The sequence below is a fragment of the Fusarium proliferatum genome (assembly GCF_900067095.1).
Source record: "Fusarium proliferatum ET1 genome assembly, contig: FPRO_scaffold004, whole genome shotgun sequence".
In the NCBI taxonomy this organism is placed as follows: Eukaryota; Fungi; Ascomycota; class Sordariomycetes; order Hypocreales; family Nectriaceae; genus Fusarium; species Fusarium proliferatum.
Window position 1 is genome coordinate 1,756,273 of NW_022194793.1, and position 20,386 is coordinate 1,776,658.

The 20,386-nt window shown below is 50.3% G+C and overlaps 5 protein-coding genes across 5 annotated transcripts; 3 read left to right on the forward strand and 2 right to left on the reverse strand.

The window, feature by feature from the left end:
• Positions 1-3,533: 3,533 nt before the first annotated feature.
• Positions 3,534-6,560, forward strand: FPRO_04743 (uncharacterized protein; the record flags this gene model as incomplete). Its single annotated transcript, XM_031230288.1, has 1 exon — positions 3,534-6,560. One exon carries the CDS (start codon positions 3,534-3,536, stop codon positions 6,558-6,560), a length of 3,027 nt encoding a protein of 1,008 aa, XP_031080439.1.
• Positions 6,561-6,934: 374 nt separating this feature from the next.
• On the forward strand, positions 6,935-8,293 carry FPRO_04744 (uncharacterized protein; the record flags this gene model as incomplete). The annotated part of the gene is made up of 1 exon (XM_031230289.1): positions 6,935-8,293. One exon carries the CDS (start codon positions 6,935-6,937, stop codon positions 8,291-8,293), a length of 1,359 nt encoding a protein of 452 aa, XP_031080440.1.
• Positions 8,294-8,605: 312 nt separating this feature from the next.
• On the reverse strand, positions 8,606-9,513 carry FPRO_04745 (putative 20S core proteasome subunit PRE2; the record flags this gene model as incomplete). Its single annotated transcript, XM_031230290.1, has 2 exons — positions 8,606-9,325; positions 9,385-9,513. 2 exons carry the CDS (start codon positions 9,511-9,513, stop codon positions 8,606-8,608), a joined length of 849 nt encoding a protein of 282 aa, XP_031080441.1.
• Positions 9,514-10,477: 964 nt separating this feature from the next.
• On the reverse strand, positions 10,478-15,159 carry FPRO_04746 (putative transmembrane protein; the record flags this gene model as incomplete). The annotated part of the gene is made up of 4 exons (XM_031230291.1): positions 10,478-11,797; positions 11,854-14,552; positions 14,603-14,912; positions 14,968-15,159. The coding sequence occupies 4 exons, from the start codon at positions 15,157-15,159 to the stop codon at positions 10,478-10,480; spliced, it is 4,521 nt and encodes a 1,506-aa protein (XP_031080442.1).
• A 2,584-nt stretch (positions 15,160-17,743) lies between these two features.
• On the forward strand, positions 17,744-20,026 carry FPRO_04747 (uncharacterized protein; the record flags this gene model as incomplete). The annotated part of the gene is made up of 2 exons (XM_031230292.1): positions 17,744-17,782; positions 17,837-20,026. The coding sequence occupies 2 exons, from the start codon at positions 17,744-17,746 to the stop codon at positions 20,024-20,026; spliced, it is 2,229 nt and encodes a 742-aa protein (XP_031080443.1).
• Positions 20,027-20,386: the final 360 nt, after the last annotated feature.

Sequence of the window (20,386 nt, forward strand, 5' to 3'; positions counted from 1 at the left end):
AATGTGGCGCAGAGTCAGAATATAGTAGGCGGAATGGAATATCGGGGATCGTGACAGGGCGATGGGTGTGGCAGCACCGTATACGAGGATTGGGCGACGTTGGCAGGTATACGGGATGGTTGATACGATGCAACGCGATAATGGTGACAGAAACAGGTTAGAATTTCCCGTCGTGGTGGGTGGATGATGATGAGAGAATCCGCAGTGAAGCAGGGCAGTGATGGCGCAGTTTTCTTTTTTGGCTTTATCGTATCGACACTAATAAGAGATCCCAGTCTGACTAGTTAGTAGGTACAGTAGCTTCAGTGATGGAGCTTCTCAAAGGATTCGGTGTGGTTATTTGGATTGGATTGGATCGGATTGGGTTCAACAGCACATCGCAGAATACACCGGTAGCGAAGAATAAAACGGGTGTGATGCACCGAGTCGCCGTGTCTTGAGGTGTAATTGCGGAACGAGCAGTGATCCTATGCGATGCGATGTGACTGCGGGAGTAACGGTGAACAACGGTCGGTGTAAAAGCAATCGAGTCTCGTCGCAACTGGATCTGAGTAAGATGCAAGATACTGCATTGACTGGAGTACACTAGCAAATTAGCCGAGTCAGTCGCTCGTATCGCATTGGGTCGCACAGAGTAACTACTCCGTATCGTATCGGTCAATGTAGGTTCGCTTCGTGGTGGGAAGTCAAAACTAGGAAAGGATGAGAGTGCAGCAAGTCCGAATTATTGTAACAGAGACCAAGAAAATTCAAGCAAAGGCCAACTACTACCTACCTACCACAGCTCTCGGGGGGGGGGGAGCCTTTCTCTTGCTTCAAGGTTCCCTTCTCTTAAACAATAGGGGGATCCTGGACTTTCAGAGCCAAGAAAATAACTATGCTACACTTGGTTCTAATCCGATCCTGAGAATTTCCCTTTCTTAAGAAGACCAGGGGATACCGTACTCCATCTCTGTGTAACAAAAGATCTTTTGCATCCAATGCAGGCACAAGCACAGGCACAAGTCCCTTGTTTGTCAGTCCCCAAGAAGATGACAAGCTGCAGTCAGCCTCTTCGCTACTGTTGCATTAGGAATTGGGTGACCTTTGCTGGAAAAGGCGACATTTTTCGAAGGTCCTGGACGTAATGGATCCTGGCTTGGGCCCTGGGAGCCTTAGTTACAATGAAAATTTCCTATGCCCTTCTAACCCTTCTAACCCTTCTAACCCTTCTAGCCCTTCTATTTCTTAGCCTTGGACCCCTATTTTAGGCCAGGGAGTAGAAGAAAACGAGCGGAATTACGTCAGAGTTCATCTTCTCCAATTGGATCTACCGAGACAATTTTGATTGTAAAGATGCGATTAAAGAGTACTAACACTGTCAGTCTGAATTAGTAGGTACTTGTCTTGTAGGACAGAAATGTGTTAGGTTGGTGATTCTTCTCTGCCTCTAGAACTTCTTTCTCTAGGTGCTGATGCTGAGATTGTGTAAACTCACTGATTTGGAACTCTTGCCTCTGATTGCCTTCGTGTCCCAGGCATTTTTGACAGTCCAAGAACCCCACATTCCTCATTGAATTTCAGGTTCAGGGGGGTGTAACCGTTAACGGAAAGCCAAGAGTTAGCGGCAATCAGCTAAGTTGATGAGGAGAGTGAATTGAGTTTGAAACCAAGAGCCTCTGTCATTTCAAACATCCATCATATGGACATACTTCCAATGGCACTGCAACTACCGACTTTACTTATATGCCGATGTTCATTTCTATTAGCTTTGGTGGGTTACATCAAGCCAAACCTACGAGCCGGGCCTGTACCTGTCAATCACAACTTGAGCCTCCAATGAGCATTGGCATCGCTGTCACCTCAACTGTCAAATGAAAGGCATGTGTGGTGTGCAAACACCTGCCTGTCATTCTTCCTCTCACAAATTCACGCAGAGTGAGGTGTCCTCTGGCACGTGATGCATCATAGAGATGATCTCTAATCCCTCGTCCTAGCTTCAGTGGATGCACCATGAACCAGGAAGCCCTCAGACAAGTGTCTCCAACTGGCGGCCTCCTACAAACCGTACCTGGATACCCCAGAACCTGAATCATGAGACACCGGCATGATATGCAACACTGCCCCGAATGGACGTGATGGCTTCTGGAGAACGGTGAAGTCGATTTGGCCAGGCCAGTTGAGCGACCCGTTTCGGCGCCGAGGGCCCAGAAAGAATCTCTTCGTTTTGAGTACGCCTCAACAAGAGTTTGTTTGTCAAGTCACTGCATGCCAAATAGGTACCAATTGTTATCCAAGTTGTGGCAATAGAGCCCTTTCACCTTGACCCGGTCATACTGTCCATGACCAATATACCTGAAATCAAGTCACGACTCAAGATGTCAAGATTGACCTGATTGAGCCCATCCGAATCAACGCTTCAATAGCAGTCAAAACCAGGTTGGGTCAAGCGTGGCTTGATTCCATAACAGACCTTGTCTCGACCAGCCAACAAACATGACAAGCCAAGCCGAGTGGCCCTTTTCGAGAAGGAATACCAACGCTTTTCTATCCAACATGTGTGTACTGTCTGTATGATTGACAGGCTAACAGCAGCCGGATGCCGGACCCTTTCCCCCGAATACACTCTGCATCGCGACAATAGCCAATCGAGCATTATCCCGCCTCTCCATCAGAGACGTGTCTTGGGCTCTTACCTAAAGAGCAATCTCCCCTACTCCTTGTCGAATTAATTCGGGTTCGATATACGGATACCAGTTGCAGATTCTAGGCGTGCAGTGGTCGCCAATGCAACGGCCTACGAATCACACACACGCCAATGTCGGCGCTTAAAACTGGCCAATCACACACTCTAACCCCAGAAGGACGGCGGCTATTCCACACTCTCGGTTGACCCAGGTCATTCAATCCATAGCCTATGAGCTATTGTTCAACGTTTGGACCTCAAATGCTTTATTTAGCCTGCATCGAATCGATGCGGGCTTCTCACTAGAGTCCAATCAAGATGCTTTGCGCCCTTGGCTCTGCTCGATCCTGGTGCTTTTGCTTTCACCTGGGACCATCTTCAGGTCCACAAGCAACAACACAGCAGCATGCAATGAGTTGCTCGAGGTGCTATTATGGACCGCATCCTCACTGTGATTCGCTTCCCTATTGTCGTAGTTTTCATCCATTCTCCTCACCCTCAAGTGATACTTGCTCTTTTCATTCTCTCCTTTGGCTTCTTATTGTCGCTGTCGGTCTTTGATTGTGAACAAGCTATTCTTGTCGCATCCTATTGTTCACACTTTCTCCTTTGTTCTGCTACATTCATACTAGCTGGCTTTTCTTCCGTATCGTTTGCCTCCAACAACAGGCCATCATCTAAACGACAAAGATTCTGACATTCTGAATCTTGATCCAAACAACGACGATATAGTCATCTGTGGAAAAACAAACACCAAACGATACAATTTCCTTTCGATCACCAGCCATACATGTCTAAACACTAGATACTGTTAGCTTTCCTTCTCGTTTTGCTTTCCCTTTCCTATTCAAAGACTAGTCTTTACACCATGTACAACGACACTCATTATCGAGTCCCGGTACACCCACCGCCGTACTCGGAAGCCCAGCCACGGCGTCGAGAAGAGTGGGAGGATTGGGAGGACGACGAGCCTATCACACCCATCGACGCTGGGGAGCAAGTCTCTCCAGCTCCGCTGAATGTATCCACTCGAAACTCCAAACCCTCAACGCGACGTGCATCAAGAGCCTCTGCTGCAAGAATTGTCCGAGTCAAATCACGCCAGAGACAGAAGGTCCAGAATGCCAAGGCAGGCATCAAGCTTATCACAGACATGTCAACATTTCGCCGCCAGAACTACATGCCAACCCCGGCAGGACGAACTGGGAAATTTGTAGACGCTGCTGCTCTCAAGGCATTGGAGGGAGAACCAACGTCGGCTTCAGTAGGAAATTGGAATTGGTTCAAGAAGAGCAAGGACCAAAGCCCAGCAACTGCTTCGCCGCTGTCATCAGCCCAGCCAGCTCAATCAGCGCGTACACCAGACAACAAGCTCTCGCCAGATGACAGACCCATCGTCATTGGTCTGGCTCTCTCATCTGAGGAAGCGGGCAGCTCTTCCCGGTATGGCGCCGCTCCAAAACCCATTGACACTCCAGCACAACCCTATTTGCCTCGAAACCCTTCTTCTTCTTCAAACCTGTCCCCATTTCCAGTTCAGCAGAAGTCAGTGTGGTCACCTGATACACCCGACACCGTTTCCTCATTCAGCACCATTCGATACGCCTCAAGTATCTATTCACAGTTTCCATCTCCCGGCACGACAACGGCCGTCAATGTTCCACCCGTGCCTGCGGTTCCAGCAAACTTCAAGAAGTCAGCTCATCAGAGGCTCATCAGCTTGGAACTCGGAGGCAGAACCCCCGATGACTCTGATGGCGGTACGCCATGCACACTGTTTGAAGAAGACGGCACCTCGAGCCCACACAAGCAAGCAAGGGGAAAGACATCAGCACTGACGCCCGATAGTGCTGCATCCAAGTCCCGTGGCTGGTGGGATCATCATGTTGTCACACCTTTTATGGAGAACAGACTGACATTCACTACCAGTCCAAAGGTGTATACTGACTCACCAAAGACTATCCGAGGGGATGAATGGTGGAACAAGCAGGAGACCAAGCCTCCTCAAGGGGGGTACCTTACACCGAGCTTGGCTCCTGGCTCATTTCAAACACCAATTGTCAAAGAACCGACGCCACGTAGGACACCATCTCCCCGTTTTGAGCACACCCAAGAGAGCGAATCTGGGCCTTCAACTGCAAGGGCATCCCCCGTTCCTGAAACCATATCCATTTCAGAAAAACCACAACTACTTGTGACCGAGGAAGAAGAAAGTACCGGGGAACAGTTGCCTGCATACTCGCCTCCCGAAAAGAAGAGTCAGGCTGCTCCAGTAAGGTATAGGGCTGTTTTCCCGCCTGGACACCCACTTCAAAGCCAGTTTCCCCCCTCGCCCGGTCCTGTATCTCCTGGTCTCTCCTCTACCATGTCATCGCAGCGAGCTGAGCAACTGACTGATATTCCACTTACTCCGGCCCCGCGAGACAACCTGCGTCTCTCTCAAATGCCTCTCCCAACACGACCGCTGGGAACATCTGCACCCCACGAATACTCCCATGGCGAAGCCGAACACGCCACCAAACAGGAGCGTCAGAGAAGACGAAACGAAAAGGAAGAGGCTGTTGCTCGGCGCCTAGGTGGCTTCTGGAGAGGTCGAGGATGTATTCCAGACAGGGGTTGCTTTGGTCGGACTGGACGCGAGGGTCGACAGCGACGCCGTGTCTGGATGATTATTCTAGGAGTTCTTCTTGCCGTTATCATTCTTTCGATCACCTTAGGCGTTGTTCTGACACGCCCCAAGCATTCAGAGGAAGTGCCATCAATCTGGGTCAATTTGACGGATTTCCCACCCATGCCAACCGGAGACTTGACAATCGTTGGACCGGACAATACTGTTGCAAAAAGTGGCTGCACTGAGCCATCCACCTTATGGAGTTGTTCTCTACCAAAAGAACAGCATGACTCGGTGAAGCCTTACAAGCCTGACCAGCCAACCATTATCCTGCAGATCCAGTGGGACAACAGTACCCGCAACGATTGGAAAACCCCCAACGAGGATCCCCCTTCGTTGAAGGGGCGTCGAGGTATGGGCGGCGCCGCATATGCGGGAGACGCTATCCGGGCACGGGAGGCGCCCGGCTTTGAGCCCAGTCCCAGCCCACCCAAATTCCAAGAGATGTGGTTTCTGGGAAATACAACTGACAATATCAAATCCGATAAAAAGGGCGGCGAGGCGACTCCATTCTACATCAGTCTGGTTGATTCTGTCGAGGAGAGTAGCCGCAAAGAGCTGACCAAAAGGCAAGAATTGGACGTGAATGTTAGCCTTGCTGAAGTGCTCCCATCCCCTGATCTCAACGAGAATGGCGCATCCAAACCAGCTGTCCTGCTCCCGCAGCCGGTACAGCAACCAGTGAGGCTCTACGACCGCGGGCTTCCGACCGAGCACTATGGCTTTTACACCTACTTCAGACGAACCATCTTCCTTAAGTCGGTAACAGTTCTTAATGATACCAAGGATGGAGACATTCCCCTAGACGAGGACGGCGGCTGTCGGGAGACAGAGGCTGATTTCATCGCGACTTGGAGCGAGACACGTTTTCTCGTTCAAATCTGGACACGGATACTGGCTGCCAACACATCGAAGCTGATCGATCCTACTGGGCAAGGCGCCATCGACGGATCACCAGATCTGATTCGGCCAGGAACAATGCCGTACCCGGTGACGGTGACGATGGATACACATGGAGGAGACCCAGGGAAAAAGTTTGTCTGGGCCTGGCCTATCGATGATAGACAGAAGATTGATGAAGAGAACCCCAAGCTACTAGCCAACGACATAGGAGCTGGTGGCACGTGGATCAACAAAAGGTCTCGAGGAGACGAAAAATTTGGCGGATTCGACGGCGGGACCGGAGGATGTAAATGCCAATGGGTGAATTGGGTGTCGAGGTGATCACCATCAACCTATTAATTGACTAATGATGGGATGCATGCAGATAGATACTTATGCATCTAACATGAAAGCATTGGAAAGGGCGTCGTGGCATATTCAATCCTAGAGGGGATTTTAGTTACAAGTTATTATGAGATTAGTCTAATGTATTGTATTAGCTGATCTCTGCTTCTACCACTGCTTCTACTATATCTGCTCCATGTGAGCTCCGTCTTTGATGTTGTTCCGCGTCCCCCCCCACCCTGTCCGACGAGTGGGGCCGTTCCGTGTTGGGGCCGTGGCCCAAAATAACTTCACATCGAATACCGTAACTGGATGCCTTCAGATCTGTCTTATCATTACCCTTTGACAAAACCCCCAGATTCTTCACGCAGATGCGCTCTCTTCTTCTTCAATGCCGCCATAAGGGAATGCTCCTTGGCCCCAGGCCTCAAAGGCTTCGGTTTCTCACAACCCTCGCCATCGAGACATCCTGTGATGATACAGGCGTGGCCGTTCTTCGGCATACACCAGGATCAACTGAACTCCTCTTCAATGAGCGCATATCCTCTGATAACCGCGCGTTCAAGGGTATACACCCAATTGTAGCGGCCAAGGGCCACAGTGAAGCTTTAGCACCTCTTGTGCGTCGAGCAATAGACTCTCTGCCAGCTGCTGAAGATGATGGCCAGAAATTCTGTGATGCTGGTGGCGTGAGAAGGCAAGTTCCGGACTTTGTGTCGGTGACTCGTGGACCTGGGATGCGCTCGAACCTAGGAATCGGCCTCGACATGGCCAAGGGACTGGCCGTTGCTTGGGGTGTCCCCTTGGTCGGCGTCCATCATATGCAGGCTCATGCGTTGACGCCGCGACTGGTCCGGGCTCTGGGAATGAGTATGGGCGAAGATGAAATATCCCAAGAGGGACCAGAATTTCCTTTCCTGTCCCTACTTGTTTCAGGCGGACACACTCAACTTGTTTACTCAAGAGGCCTAACAGAGCATTCTATCGTTGCTACAAGCGGCGATATTGCTATTGGCAATCTTCTGGACCAAACAGCTCGCGATATCCTGCCTCCCGAGGTCTTCGAAGCAAGCGAGCATGTCATGTACGGTCGCCTCCTTGAAGCCTTTGCCTTCCCACCAAAAAATAGCTCGACTTCTGCCTATGAGGCTGTTTTCACACCACCAGCTTCTCGCTCCGCAGAGATGTCTCCTCCGTCCACAGGGTATGAGTGGAATATCCCCACGCCATTTCGACAGACTAGAAAACTTGCGTTCTCTTTCAGTAGCATCTACACACACGTTCACGATCTCGCAACCTCCCGCCCCTCCATGCCTCTGCCTGAACGCCGAGCCCTGGCACAGCATACCATGATGGCAGCTTTTACACACCTCGCAGGCAGATTATGTATCGCCCTTGACGACAAGCCAGAGCTTCGAGCTGCAAAGACACTAGTTGTAGCGGGCGGAGTAGCGAGCAATAGATTCCTTATGCATGTACTGCGGTCTATGTTGGCTGTAAGGGGCTTTGGTGACATACAAATTGTTGCACCGCCTGCAGAGTTATGCACAGATAATGCAGCCATGATTGCATGGTCGGGCATGGAGATGTATCAAGCTGGCTATGAGTCTGAGTTGACCGTGACGGGCGTTGGAAAATGGTACATGGATCCTGAAGTTGGGGACGGGATATTGGGGGTTGATGGGTGGGTGAGAAGAGACACCAGGGGCTCAACTCCTGAGAAGTCATGAGAAAATGGTGAGACACTTTGCACCGTGTATATACTACCAGTCAGTATGAGCGGTGTTGGCTTGACACGCCGGATAATATAGCGTTCATTGTATTGTAATTTATTTGACTTTATGTCGACATCACTACGAGGTATTGGGGTTTAGGATATCTGTTCTTTGGCAGGGCAAAGCCGTCGTTTGATATATTACACGGTCGTTCTGGATTCCAGGTCCTGTAGACGCGCAGGCGCCACCTCTATCCCCCAGGCTGCATCAGTCTGCACGTCTCTATTCCTAGGCTGATAGCATCTTCATTTCTAAACCCAGAATCCTCTAATCAAGTGCGCTTGTCACGTTGGTAAACTCGCCCTTCTCAAGCTTGGTCTTCCAGAAAATGGGGTTGGTGTCGTTGAAGCCGTGCTTCACCCAGCCCTCTTCCTTAACATGGTACAGGTTGATGTAGCCACCAGAGTAAGCATCTCGGTGGGTGGCGGCCAGAATACTTCGCTTTCCAAGCTCCAGGGCCTCCTCATCCGACAGATCGTACTTGTACTCGGCATCGAGAACACCATACGCGAATGTTTGACCCGAGCCAACGCAGAAGAGGTTGCCCGCCAAGCGAGTACCATCGCTGTCGACATAGTAGAGAGCAGGGCCTTCCTCCTTGGTGACACCGGCGCACATGGTGCCCATGCTGAGGCCCATTCCCTTGTAACTGTAGACGAGATTGGCGAGGATCTTGCTGGCGGCGGCGACGCTGATGCGACGCTTGTGTCGTAGCTCATGGAGGCGACACTGCATGCCGAGCCAGGCAAGCCAGTACTGACAGTCTGCAGCACCGCCAGCCATGGTTCCTAGCAGGACGCTGTTGATCTCAATGACCTTCTTTACGGTTTGCGAGGCGATCCAGTTGCCAGCGGTGGCTCGGGAGTCGGTCGCAACAATGATGCCGCCCTGGAAACGGAAAGCGAGCGTGGTGGTTCCGTGGGCGATCTTAATGGGGCAGTTGGGGTTTGATCGGTCATCAGTGGCGGCGCGAAGCCATGATGAGGGCTACAATGATACAATCAGTACAGTATCCAGAGTGGCCAAGTTACGCCTAGGGTACGAACCTGAGCAACGGGGGGCATGGCAAACTTGAGCGAGAGATCACCCATGGAATTCAGCAGCTCATCCTGGTCCTCAAAAGGCTCATTCTGCTCATATGCTGGTCGGCTATATTTCGAAACAAGAGAATCCATCTTGGGTTTATTGAAGAGAAGCAGTAGCAGCAAAAGAATCGTCTTGTAATCCTTCGTCCTTGAGCTGAGCTGAGCTGAGCTGTGTGCCTCGAATCCTAGCTTCGGGTGGCGTGCAAAGGGTGGAGAGAAGTCTTTTCCCTGGTCGTGATGTCTTCGTTATATCGTTCGTGATCGAGATTGGTGTTATTGACGTTTACGTTGACGTCGACGTGCGTGGGTGATGATGATGATGATGATGATGGGTGCTGTGAATTCGGAAGCGGAAGTGGAAGTACAGTAGAAGTGGGAATTGAAGCTCCAGACAAGGAAGCTGAGGCTCAGGCAGCTTCCGTTGCGCGCGTCAACTGAATGCCACCTCCAACTTAGGTACGTACCTTTTCCTGAATTGGTCGGCGGCGGGAGGGACAGGACAGTGGGGCTGCTTGTGAATGCCTGGTTATCAAGGCTTTCAACAGCCCAGCCACAAGCACGTTCCTTAGGTAGGCAGTGTCTTCTTAAATCTTAGGGTACAACATCTGAAGAAAAGGTTAAGGCATCATGTTGCATATACATATACATATATTAAAAAAAAGGTATTTTATTCGTCCATTGATCGCTTCTTAGTCTCTGACCAAGTTCCCCAGGTTCCTCATTTCCTTGCCCAATACGCCAAAGAAAACCACTAATCAAGGGATATTTCTCTCACTGACTCCCACCAATTCACAGACGTAAAACATACTAATTTACGCCTTGCACCTCTTAATAGAGTATCCTCCTTGAATCGTCAAAGAACCTGTTGTCTCCTTTCTTCACTGCCGGCCCAGATATTAACCCCCAAGATTTGCTTCTGAATTAAACAAAAGAAAAAGAAAAAGAAAAAGAAACAAGCACTTGAAAGGAAAGATCTAGTATAGTGTCTCAATTGCCTCAAGACTCGTGTGAAATGAAATACCCCGTCATTACCCAGCTAATGAACCGTTCCTGCTTAAGGGTTTGGCGTCACTTCCCGACTGGTTCGCCCATCCCGTTTGCTCATGAAGCTTCGGCGAAGATGGGCTTTGGGACTATCGGGGACTAGGGTAGACTCTGTTGGTTGGAAACTGCTCTTCAGTGTCACTGTTCCACTGCCAACTGTGAGCTCCTTGGCAGTAGATGAGCCTGACTCGTCAACAAAGTAAACATGCTCGCCCAGATCATCATCACTGCTGAAAGTGTGCTGTCCCTTCGCTTCGATCTTGAACTGTGCGTCGGGCGAGCATGGGAATTTAAATGTATCGCCGAAGGTCCACTGACCATTCGTAGACTTGAAGTGCTTGGTCTTGCCCACTGTCTTCTCCTTGGGGTTGATCTGCGTGATGACGATATACAGATCCGATGCGGGAGGGAAGCCTGTGGCTTCGACCACAGTGAAGGAAGCAGTGCCTCCTGGTGCAGCTCCGGGATTAGCGCTGTGGACTGATGACTGTCCAATGCTCTTTGCCCGAGCATGGCCGTTGCTTGTAGAAGGCCGAGTACCAGGTGACGTGCCCTCTTCGTTGATGGCGGGTGACCGGCGGAGACCACCATTGGTGCTTGCGGTACCATTAGAGCTCAAGCCTTGAGGTTCAAACGCCTCACCATCTTCTTCGATAATGTCCCCATTGTCCTTTTTGTTAAAGATGCCGCGGCGGAGGAACGAAGCTCCCCTACCAACGCCGTGGCCAACAACTCCCGCAACTGCAACACCACCCTTGAGCGGCGCTCCGGCAACACCGGTGACGATACGACCAGGAGTAGACGAGAAAGTGTTGCCAAAAGTGGATGTGCCCTGTCGTGATCGCTGGACATAGCTGGGTCGGAACAGGAGTCGGATGCGTACGCTTCCCGATTTGCCATCAAGGATGTACTTGGTCTCTGATGGCTTGAAAGGATCCAGAGACTCGAGATTGATGTCGGCAGCACCCAAGAAGTCGGGTTTGTCTGCGAAGTCGTAATCCCACACAGAGAGTTTGAATTGTGCTGCAGTTCTCGAGGGCACATTGACCTCAAAGTATTCATTCCATGTGGGATTCAGAGTCTTCTTTATAACCTTGGTCTTGTGGATCTCCTGGCCGTTGAGCTCGAACTTACAGTAAGGATCACTCTTGCCATTGCGATCAGCTGAGGGAAGGTCAGTAGCATCGAGAACATCAACGCGTAGTGTACCCATGTTATTAATACTCTCGCTCGGGTCAAGCTGCATCTTAACCGGGATGTACTTCAAGCTGACCTTAACACTCGCGGGGCGTCCGTCTTCGCTCTTGAGTTTTAGAGTTGTCGGGTTGTTCTAGAGAGGCTAGTTAGTTTTCATGCCTATACAGTGAGATCCAATGTCAGTCTTACCAGGCACTGCTTGAGAGTTTCCAGGGTGTTGCCAGCCAGTGAGGCCATGAGATCATCTTGGTCATCACCCTTCTTGCGGGCCCGAAGTGTCAGTCGGGAGAAGTCAAGCTCACGAATGAAGCAATCTCCAATCTCTTCAAACTTGTGGTGCTTGCTACGAGCAGTCGAAGAGACGTAGGACGGGTATGCCATATCATCTACAAGAACCTCCAGCAGTCCATGGCTTTCTGGCATCTCCGCCTCCATGAGTCTGAAGATGAGCAGGCCACTCTCATACCTGAGAAGCTCCTCAGGGGACAATCGGATTTTACGGGGACCCTTGGGCGCATCGATCGAGGGGCGTCCAACAGTAGTGGGCGTAGGCGGCTCCAGTTGGTTCTCCTTTGGCTTGTCCAGGCTGGCGTTGAATTTACCAGCTTCGCTGGATCTCTGCGGGTTAGGTGCTTGTTCTTCACCGGAGGAAGAATCTTTGTCCTTCTCTGCGTCCTTCTCCTTCTCCTTCTCCTTCTCCTTCTCCTTCTCCTTCTCCTTCTCCTTCTCCTTCTCCTTCTCCTTCTCCTTTTCCCTCTCCTCTTCCTCCTCCTCCTCAGGATCAGCGACATTGAGACAGGGATAAAAGGCAACAGTGTAATGCAGAACTCCTTTGGCGATACCCTTGCCATGCAGACGCAGACCGTCCTCACGGAGCTGTTTCTTGTCGTTGACAAGGTACTCCCCGGTCTCGTCCTGTGCGACATAGTCGGCGGCGAAGACTTCGACCATTCCCAGACTACGGTCCTTGCCAACCTTTTCTGTATCCATTACTTCCAAAGCAAGTCTATCACGAGCAGAATGGATAGGTACATAAAGTACCTCGTCCCATTCAGGATTAAGATCGTTGCGGAAGGTGACAGTCCGTGCTTTTTCAATACCAGAGAGCAGAATTCGAGTGTAGGGATCTGATTTTCCGAACGCCTCGAAGTTTCGTAGATCAGTAGCCTTCTTGAAATGGAGACGCATCACACCGATGGGGGTAACATAGCCACCAGTGCTGGCCACGCCAGAGATAGCGACGGGCCTCCACTGTGCCATCATCTTGACACGACCAGTCTGAGCACCATGCAGGTTGTACCATTCTTTACCTTGTTCCATACATTCAAGCATCTCATCGAGCTTGATCTGGTACTTTCCAAGGACTTGGTCTCCAGCAAGATCACGGTCATCCTTGATTGTAAGACCAAGCTTAGCCTTCTTCCGGTCCGTGATCAAAATCTCCTTAGACCCATTGTCCCAGATAGGGTTATTGGTACGCTTCAACTTCTTGGTTTGGTGGACTTCTTTACCATTCAAGAACATAACCGCGTAAGGGTTGAGAGATCCTACAAGACTCTTGGTACCATCCAGATCTTTGGCCTGTTCCACAGTAAATCGAAGGATACCTTGGTTGGATGGAGGTGGAGGTTCATCTTGTCCCTCAGCGTTCTTGACGGTTTCAAGGACAGGAAAGAAGCGAATGTCACACGAAACAACACCTCGAGCCTTGCCATCAGAGATGACCTCCAAACGCTGATTTTCATGAACATTGAGCTCCTCAACACTTTCCAGGGGGAAAGAAGCAACACCCAGTTCTTTTGACTTGCGGAAATCATTGTGGTCGAATATTTGCATGTCCAGCGAGTCGTTAAAAGAGGTAACAATGATGTAGTGGGTTTCATTCCACCTGGGGTTGGAATTATCATGAACGACTTTAGTTCGGGCAAGCTCCTGGCGTCGGTTCAGGCTCAAGCAGGCGTAAGGATCAACGGTTCCACCAAAGTTGTCGGTGTTCTTCAGACCCTGGGCACCATGGAGAGTCACTGCCACGACACCGATAGCCTGGTCAACGGGAGAGCCAGCCAGCATCTTCGCGACCTCAATAGGGAAAACCTTGGGCGCGTACATCATCGGGGCTAAGTTGCCATGAATCTGCTCCAGGATGAACTTCTCGAGACCAGGAATGAAGTTGATATCGAAACCGAAGTTATCACCACCAAGAGGCTTGCAGACGTAGTCGATTGTTGGTCGCTCCAGGAAGCACATTTCAACACGGTCAATGTGAGGGAAGGGGATTTGCAGCTTGATCTTGAGGCGCATGATACCGGAGAAAGCCATATCCTCGACAATGACGTCGAGGCCCTTGCTGATCATAGCCTTTCCAATGCGGATCTCGAGGACAACCTTGGGATTGATCTTGCTTGAAAGCTGGCGCGAAGTCATATCGGCGGTGTCGTTAGGAGTGAAACTGAACTTCCAATCCATCATAACAATGTCATCCTCAGTTTTGGGGTAGGTTTTGACGTGCTCCATACGAGGAGGCTTGCTGCCTAGAGTAAAGGTCTTGAGCTTGAGACTGTCCAAGAATGACGGGGTAGCAGAGCTCAGAACTTGATCGACTGAATTGATGATGGTCTGAGCAAGAACGGGCTGATAGATGGGCCAGAATTTGACCATGAACGAATTGATCCATTCCAGGGACTCGTTGTCGTTCTCGAGCTTTTTAAGAGCCATCTCGCGGGTAATGTCGTCTCGGAAGTTACGTCGCACTCGTCGCAGGGACGTTCGGTAGTAGGTCGAGCAAAAGGCCATAATGATGATGATCCAGCCGAGGCCGCCGCCAAAGACAGCGACAAGCCAGGAGGAGATGCAAGCAAAAATGATGACGCCCGTGTTGTGGTACCAATCTGCCCCTTGTTAGTGGCCTGTATGCGCATGTAGTTGAATTGAGACATACCACCATAGAGGGTATCTGGAAGCTGTCCCTCGACCCATGTTGCGTGATCGAGGAGACTATCCTGTTCGGTAGCATCGTCAATTGGCCATCCTAATCGAGGAGCCCATCCTGTCCGCGAGAAGGGGGCTTCTTCGGCTTTAGGGTCAGTGCCATCCGCGAGCGGCTTGCCCTGCTCGTCGCGGGCTACATCCAAGGCCCCTTCTTTGCTCGGTTCTGGCAGATCTTCAATGGGGCCGGTGCCGTCATCGACGTCGGTGATAATCGCCGCGCCCTTGGGTCTTCTACTTTGCTGAAGTTCGGGTGGGATGGCCTGCGCATGGCTCACGTTAGTTATAGGTCGCGATTCCAAGAGCAGAGGGGCATACGGCATTGGCTTGAGCTTTCTTCTGCTCTGGGCTCGCATCAGGATCGAATGTGAAAGCAGCGACACCAGCATTCCTAGAGGACTCTACAATCTTTTTTTGGGCATCGTCTGCGGTGACATTGGTTTGAGGGTCTGCAGCAGCCTCGACGAGACCCTGCTGCTTCAGCTCATCCGCTTCCTTTGCGGTAGACATGACGTTGTGTGGTGCAGCGTTGCTGCAGTTGCTGCTGGAACGTGCTGGTACGAAGGGTCTGTTTTGGGCGGTTCGAAGTCGTCAATTGGCGTATTTCAAGCTCTAGGCACCGTCGCGAAGCATTCAAACTGGCGGGTCGATCCCGAACGACCGTCGTAATGGCGTTGGCCGATTCACTCTGTGGTGAGGTTGCGAATGCCCGCGTAGCCAGCTGAAAGTTGGTAGCTGGTAGCTCGGACACAGGCTACCTCGGAGCTGAGCTGAGCTGAGCTAGGTTGCCTCCAGGTGGATTACGTGCCTAGCTGGAGCTGGGACACCAGCTTGTTTCAGATGACAGACAGAGGGAGAGGTGATATGGAGAACGAAAGGAAATCGAGAAGGGAAGTTGAAAAGAGACAAGGGAACAGTTGAAGTAAGAGAGGGAAACGTGGAAAGGAAGGATCAGAGGTAATAAGAACCCAAGCCAAGGGATTGGAAGGTGGAAGAAATCCTGGCAGAAGATGACAAGAGACAAGTCAAGTCAAGGCATGGAAGACCAAGATTTGGGCCTGGCCTGTTCCAGTGGTGCAACCTGCAACCCGCAGACGCAATTGCAGCCCAGTTGAGTGGCTTCGTTTCGAGGTGTAGGTACTGGAAAGTGAACCGATAAAGGGTACCAAGTAAGTACTTGGCAAAAAGCACACGGCTCTATATACGGCAGTGTCATTTTAAAGTTACTCTCGCTAGTGGGAGGGAGCTAATTTGTGGCTCAATAAGGGAAATTGAAGCAGCCGAGAGAGTTCGATCATTATCAGCAGAAGCGGAGTCAACATCTGTATGTAGACAGCTGGAACCAGCCCACCTCCTAGGTACCTAGAGGCTGGAAGCTAGTACCTAGAGCCAGTGATCGGATACAGTGGAGTTGGAGGGTGCCTGGGCTTCAATAGAGGGTGTTGATTGCGGGCCGAGCGAGCGAGCGGCAGAGAACCCAGGACCCGTCTCGATGATGATCAGCATTCACTGAATGTAAAGGGTATGTATCGTGGTACTGTGAAACAAACGTCTGTAGACTGATAGTGGAGGTAATTGATCACTTCTCTTGTTTTGTGCAGTTGTACTCTCATCCGTAACACAGGTAGAGCTTCCAAAGCTCTAGTAGCCAGCTCTGCTCAAGACTGTTTCTCAACTACAGTGCCTCCAGAGACACAAATGCTTTGGGCCGAGTACTGCAACACACTGAGGTATTATCTGCAAAAGTTATCTATGTACTCTGCACTACCAGTAAACAGTGTCTCATAAGTCACACCATCCCAAGAAAAGCTCTCAAGCCTCCCTAGATCCCTCCCTCCCTCCCCTGCCAATCACCAAATTCCCTGGCTAGTTTTATCCCTGCCGCGCTGAGCAACTGGACATGACCTACGTAATTGATGGTCTGGGGGAGCTCAACCTTGCTTGTGACGGAAGTATTCAGTGGGCCGGGACCCTCGACGACAAGGATCCTGGGGTTTCCAAGATCGAGCAGAGGAGTCTTTTCTGTATTTGGTTTGGTGTCGGTCCCTGGAATCCCTGCTTCGTTTACTGCTAGCACGGCTGAAGTTGGTTACGTAGCTCGGAATCTCCAGCTGGTGGTTTTTTTTTCTTTCTGGTTTGGGTTTGACTTTGTTGATGAGACGTGAATTCGTGGCTCCTGTTGTGATGGTTTCCCTTTTGTTCCATAACATAATATGTAGCCACATGAAACCAACTGCTGGCACAACTCGATATCAGAAACACAATTGTGATCTGACTGGTTAGTCTTGACGAAACCGTTTCCTTGCTGTGCAATCTCGTCTCCAAGCCTGTCATACTCAGAGGTATTGAGTGAGTGTATCGCGTGTTCGTTGTGCACGCACCACAGTAGGGAAATGCTGTAAGAAAGACACAAAAACAGCCTGTCCTCTCGCCAACAACTCACACTGTTTTGGCCTCACTGAGTTCCACTTCCGGGCTGTCACCTTGCATTCGAAGCCTTCCTTTCTCCCTCACCTGCAGCTGCATCTGCACTGCCACTCCGCTTGACCTGAACGCTAGGTTCACACTACTGTGCCCCAGGGACGAGGGGATCTCCAATAGGTTGCTGTGCTTTGGCCAGATACCCTAGATAGTATCATGTTGTTACTGGTAGACGCATTTTCCCAGTTTCTGTTGCCTGTGAACTTGGGTCAACGTCTCCTCTCATGGAAATGAAGATATTAATAATGCCATTCTGGGGGAAATCTAATGAGTCGGTTTGGAGGTTAATAAAGGTGGGACATAAAGCAATGCAGTTCGTTTGCTAGCTGAGATTAGGTAGTCAATTGTTTGACGGATAGGTACTGTATGTACTAGGTTAACACAACCGCCCTAAGATGTTCCCTTCTTTGACCGGAACAATCAACAATCGATAGGTAAACATTCCAAAGTGCACCATGAATCATCTAACCAAGCAGACCCAGTAGTGTGCCATTTGCTACACATCGACATATCAAGAGTCATTGTATGGGGACTTTCTTCAGCTGCAGCAGTTCTTGTAGCCTTGCACGAATATGGAGAAGTCATCAATACTATAGTACTACGAGTCAACATAATGCATCTGTTGCTCTCAGCCTGGTCTCGACAGCGAATGGTGAGTATCACTATGTTTGCTCCAGAGAAAATCAAGCTAACGATACGGTAAAAGTCATATTATTCTCGCCAGATAGGCTCATCTCAGCTCTTCGCCAGAAATCACAGCCGGCTCCAGTGTGTAGGCACAAAACCAGCCTTCGAACCATCGTCTCAGCAGCTGAGGGTCGCAAAACTCTGCGCTGACCAGAATGTCGTGGTATCAGCAAGACCCGGATCAGGCAAAACCGCCACTATAGAAGCTATCGCGGCTGCACACCCTGACAAGAGAATTGGAAGCATTCTCTTCTCAAAGAGACTTCAGAGTGAAACCTCTCATCGTCTCAAGAAGTACCACAACAGCGATGTATACACTTTTCATGGCATGGCGGGTGTCCTCCTTCGACAAGTGGTTCCGAGCGATGAAGCACTTATCAAGCTCTTGGAGAATATCAATAAGTGCGGCAAGCTTCCACGATGGGCCTCAAACCCTTTCGACATTATTGTACTAGACGAGTTTCAGGACTGCAACCCAGAAACCTTCTGGCTAGTCGAGTGCTTTGTCCGGGCTAACAACCTCAGAAAAGGAGGCCAACCCGCGCGCATCGTCGTCCTCGGCGACGAGCGCCAGTCGATATACCGCTTTCGTGGTGCTGACCCTCGCTATCTGACGCTGGCCCCTGAGGTGCTGGGTCCAATCAGTCCCTATCCATTTGCAGAAGTTCAGTTAGGCAACAGTTTCAGGCTGTCCTCATCAGCTGTCCAGTTCATCAACCGTGTCTTCCTTGGTGGAGAGCAGTACATCTCCAGCTCGAAGCGTGGCCCAAAGCCCATTGTCCTGAGATGCAATATTTGGGACAGTTTGGCAGTGGCTGGAGCGATTTCCCCCCTGATAAAGCGTTACAAGCCCGAGAACTGCGTGATAATAGCACCCTCTATTCGTACGAAAGGACCGTTGCAAGACCTTACAAATGCGTTGGCCCAAGTCTATGGTTTGCCGATTAATGTACCCACTGATGAGGAAACACCTCTCGACGACATCGTGATCAACGGAAAGTTGTGTATCTCTACGATACATCAGTTCAAGGGCCGAGAGCGTAAGCTTGTTATTCTTCTAGGCATCGACGCCTCCTATTTCCAGTTCTTCGGCCGCGACTTGCCAGATGACGGCTGTCCCAATGAAGTTTTTGTGGCTTTAACGCGCTCTCTGCAACAACTTATATTGGTCCATAACGACGAAAGTAAGATGATGCCGTGCGTATCCCTCGATTCTCTGTACGATACCGCCAAGATAGTCACCTTGACAAAGAAACGAACAAAAATCTCGCACCCTGATCTGCCCGGACGCCCCCTAGAGCTGGGCCTTATGCTTCCAAAATCTTGTGGAGCCCGTGAAATAACGCGGTATGTCCAGGGCGATGCTCTTGATAAGCTTGTCGAGCGCCATCTTCGTGTAGACAGGCTAGCCCCTCCTCTCCCTCGCCATGAACACATCAACATAAGGAACGTGGTACTCTCGGATCCGAAAAAGGGGTTATATGAGTCTGTTAGCGACATCAACGGCCTTGTTGTTGCTGGAGCTCTAGAGCTGGAAACAGCGGGAACATTAAGGTCACTAGGGCGACCAAGTGAAGAAGAAGTTGATAAAACTTTGCTAAAATGCCCCGAGAAGCTTGTTGCTTGGCTTTGCCGGAAAGCTTGCGAGTATGAAGCGAGTCTCTCTGGATATCTACCGCGTGTGATTCAGATGAAAGACCACAAGTATGACTGGATCAAGCCCGAAGACCTCATCCTTGCTCGGCGTCGACTTGATAGTGAGCTAGTGGGTTCTGCCCAAAGGCTGAATTTTGAAGTTGAGATGCAGCAGCAATTCTATATCGATGGCCAAGAAACTCAACTCTGTGGTCGAGCAGATATTGTAAACAATTCCACTACCGAGAGCAACGGCGATATGGATAATCGAACAGTATGGGAGATCAAGTTCGTCTCAAGCCTTTCCAACGAACATGTCATCCAGACTTGCGTTTATGCCTATTTGTTAGGCTCAGAGTCTGGAAAGTTACCACGCATCATATTGTACAATGTACGAGATGGGGACAAGCGCGAGATCATACCACGTCATGGAATAGAGGGGTTGAGACAACTGATCTCAAGTGTCCTTAGACTTCGATATACTTCGAAAGGAGAGATGACATATGAAGAATTCATCAAAGGGTGTAGCAACACAACGTGGAAGGTGATGAATCTCAGTGATGGGTCATCGTGAAAGTCTAGAAGTGAAAACCAATCTCAAGACTCAGGAAGAGTATGAGACTCGCCGAGATACTTCACAACAGAGAGATATATTCAATCCAGAAGATTGAAGTTTCACAATTCCTATCCAAGGGCTAAATTTCTGTATCTAGACTCATGTAGACCATATCTCAAACTTAGCTTTTTGGAAAATGCTGAGGTCATGGGGCAGGGAGGCTTGCCAGGCAGAGCGTTGGGAGTATATTTGTTTGACCTCTCTTTCGCTAGAGCATTGGGGCATCAACTGTCTTCGCAAGTTCAAGCTTTGCATGATTGTAAGATGTGAACTCTTCATGTTCCATCAGAGACCAACACGACTTGCGTTGATGGAACC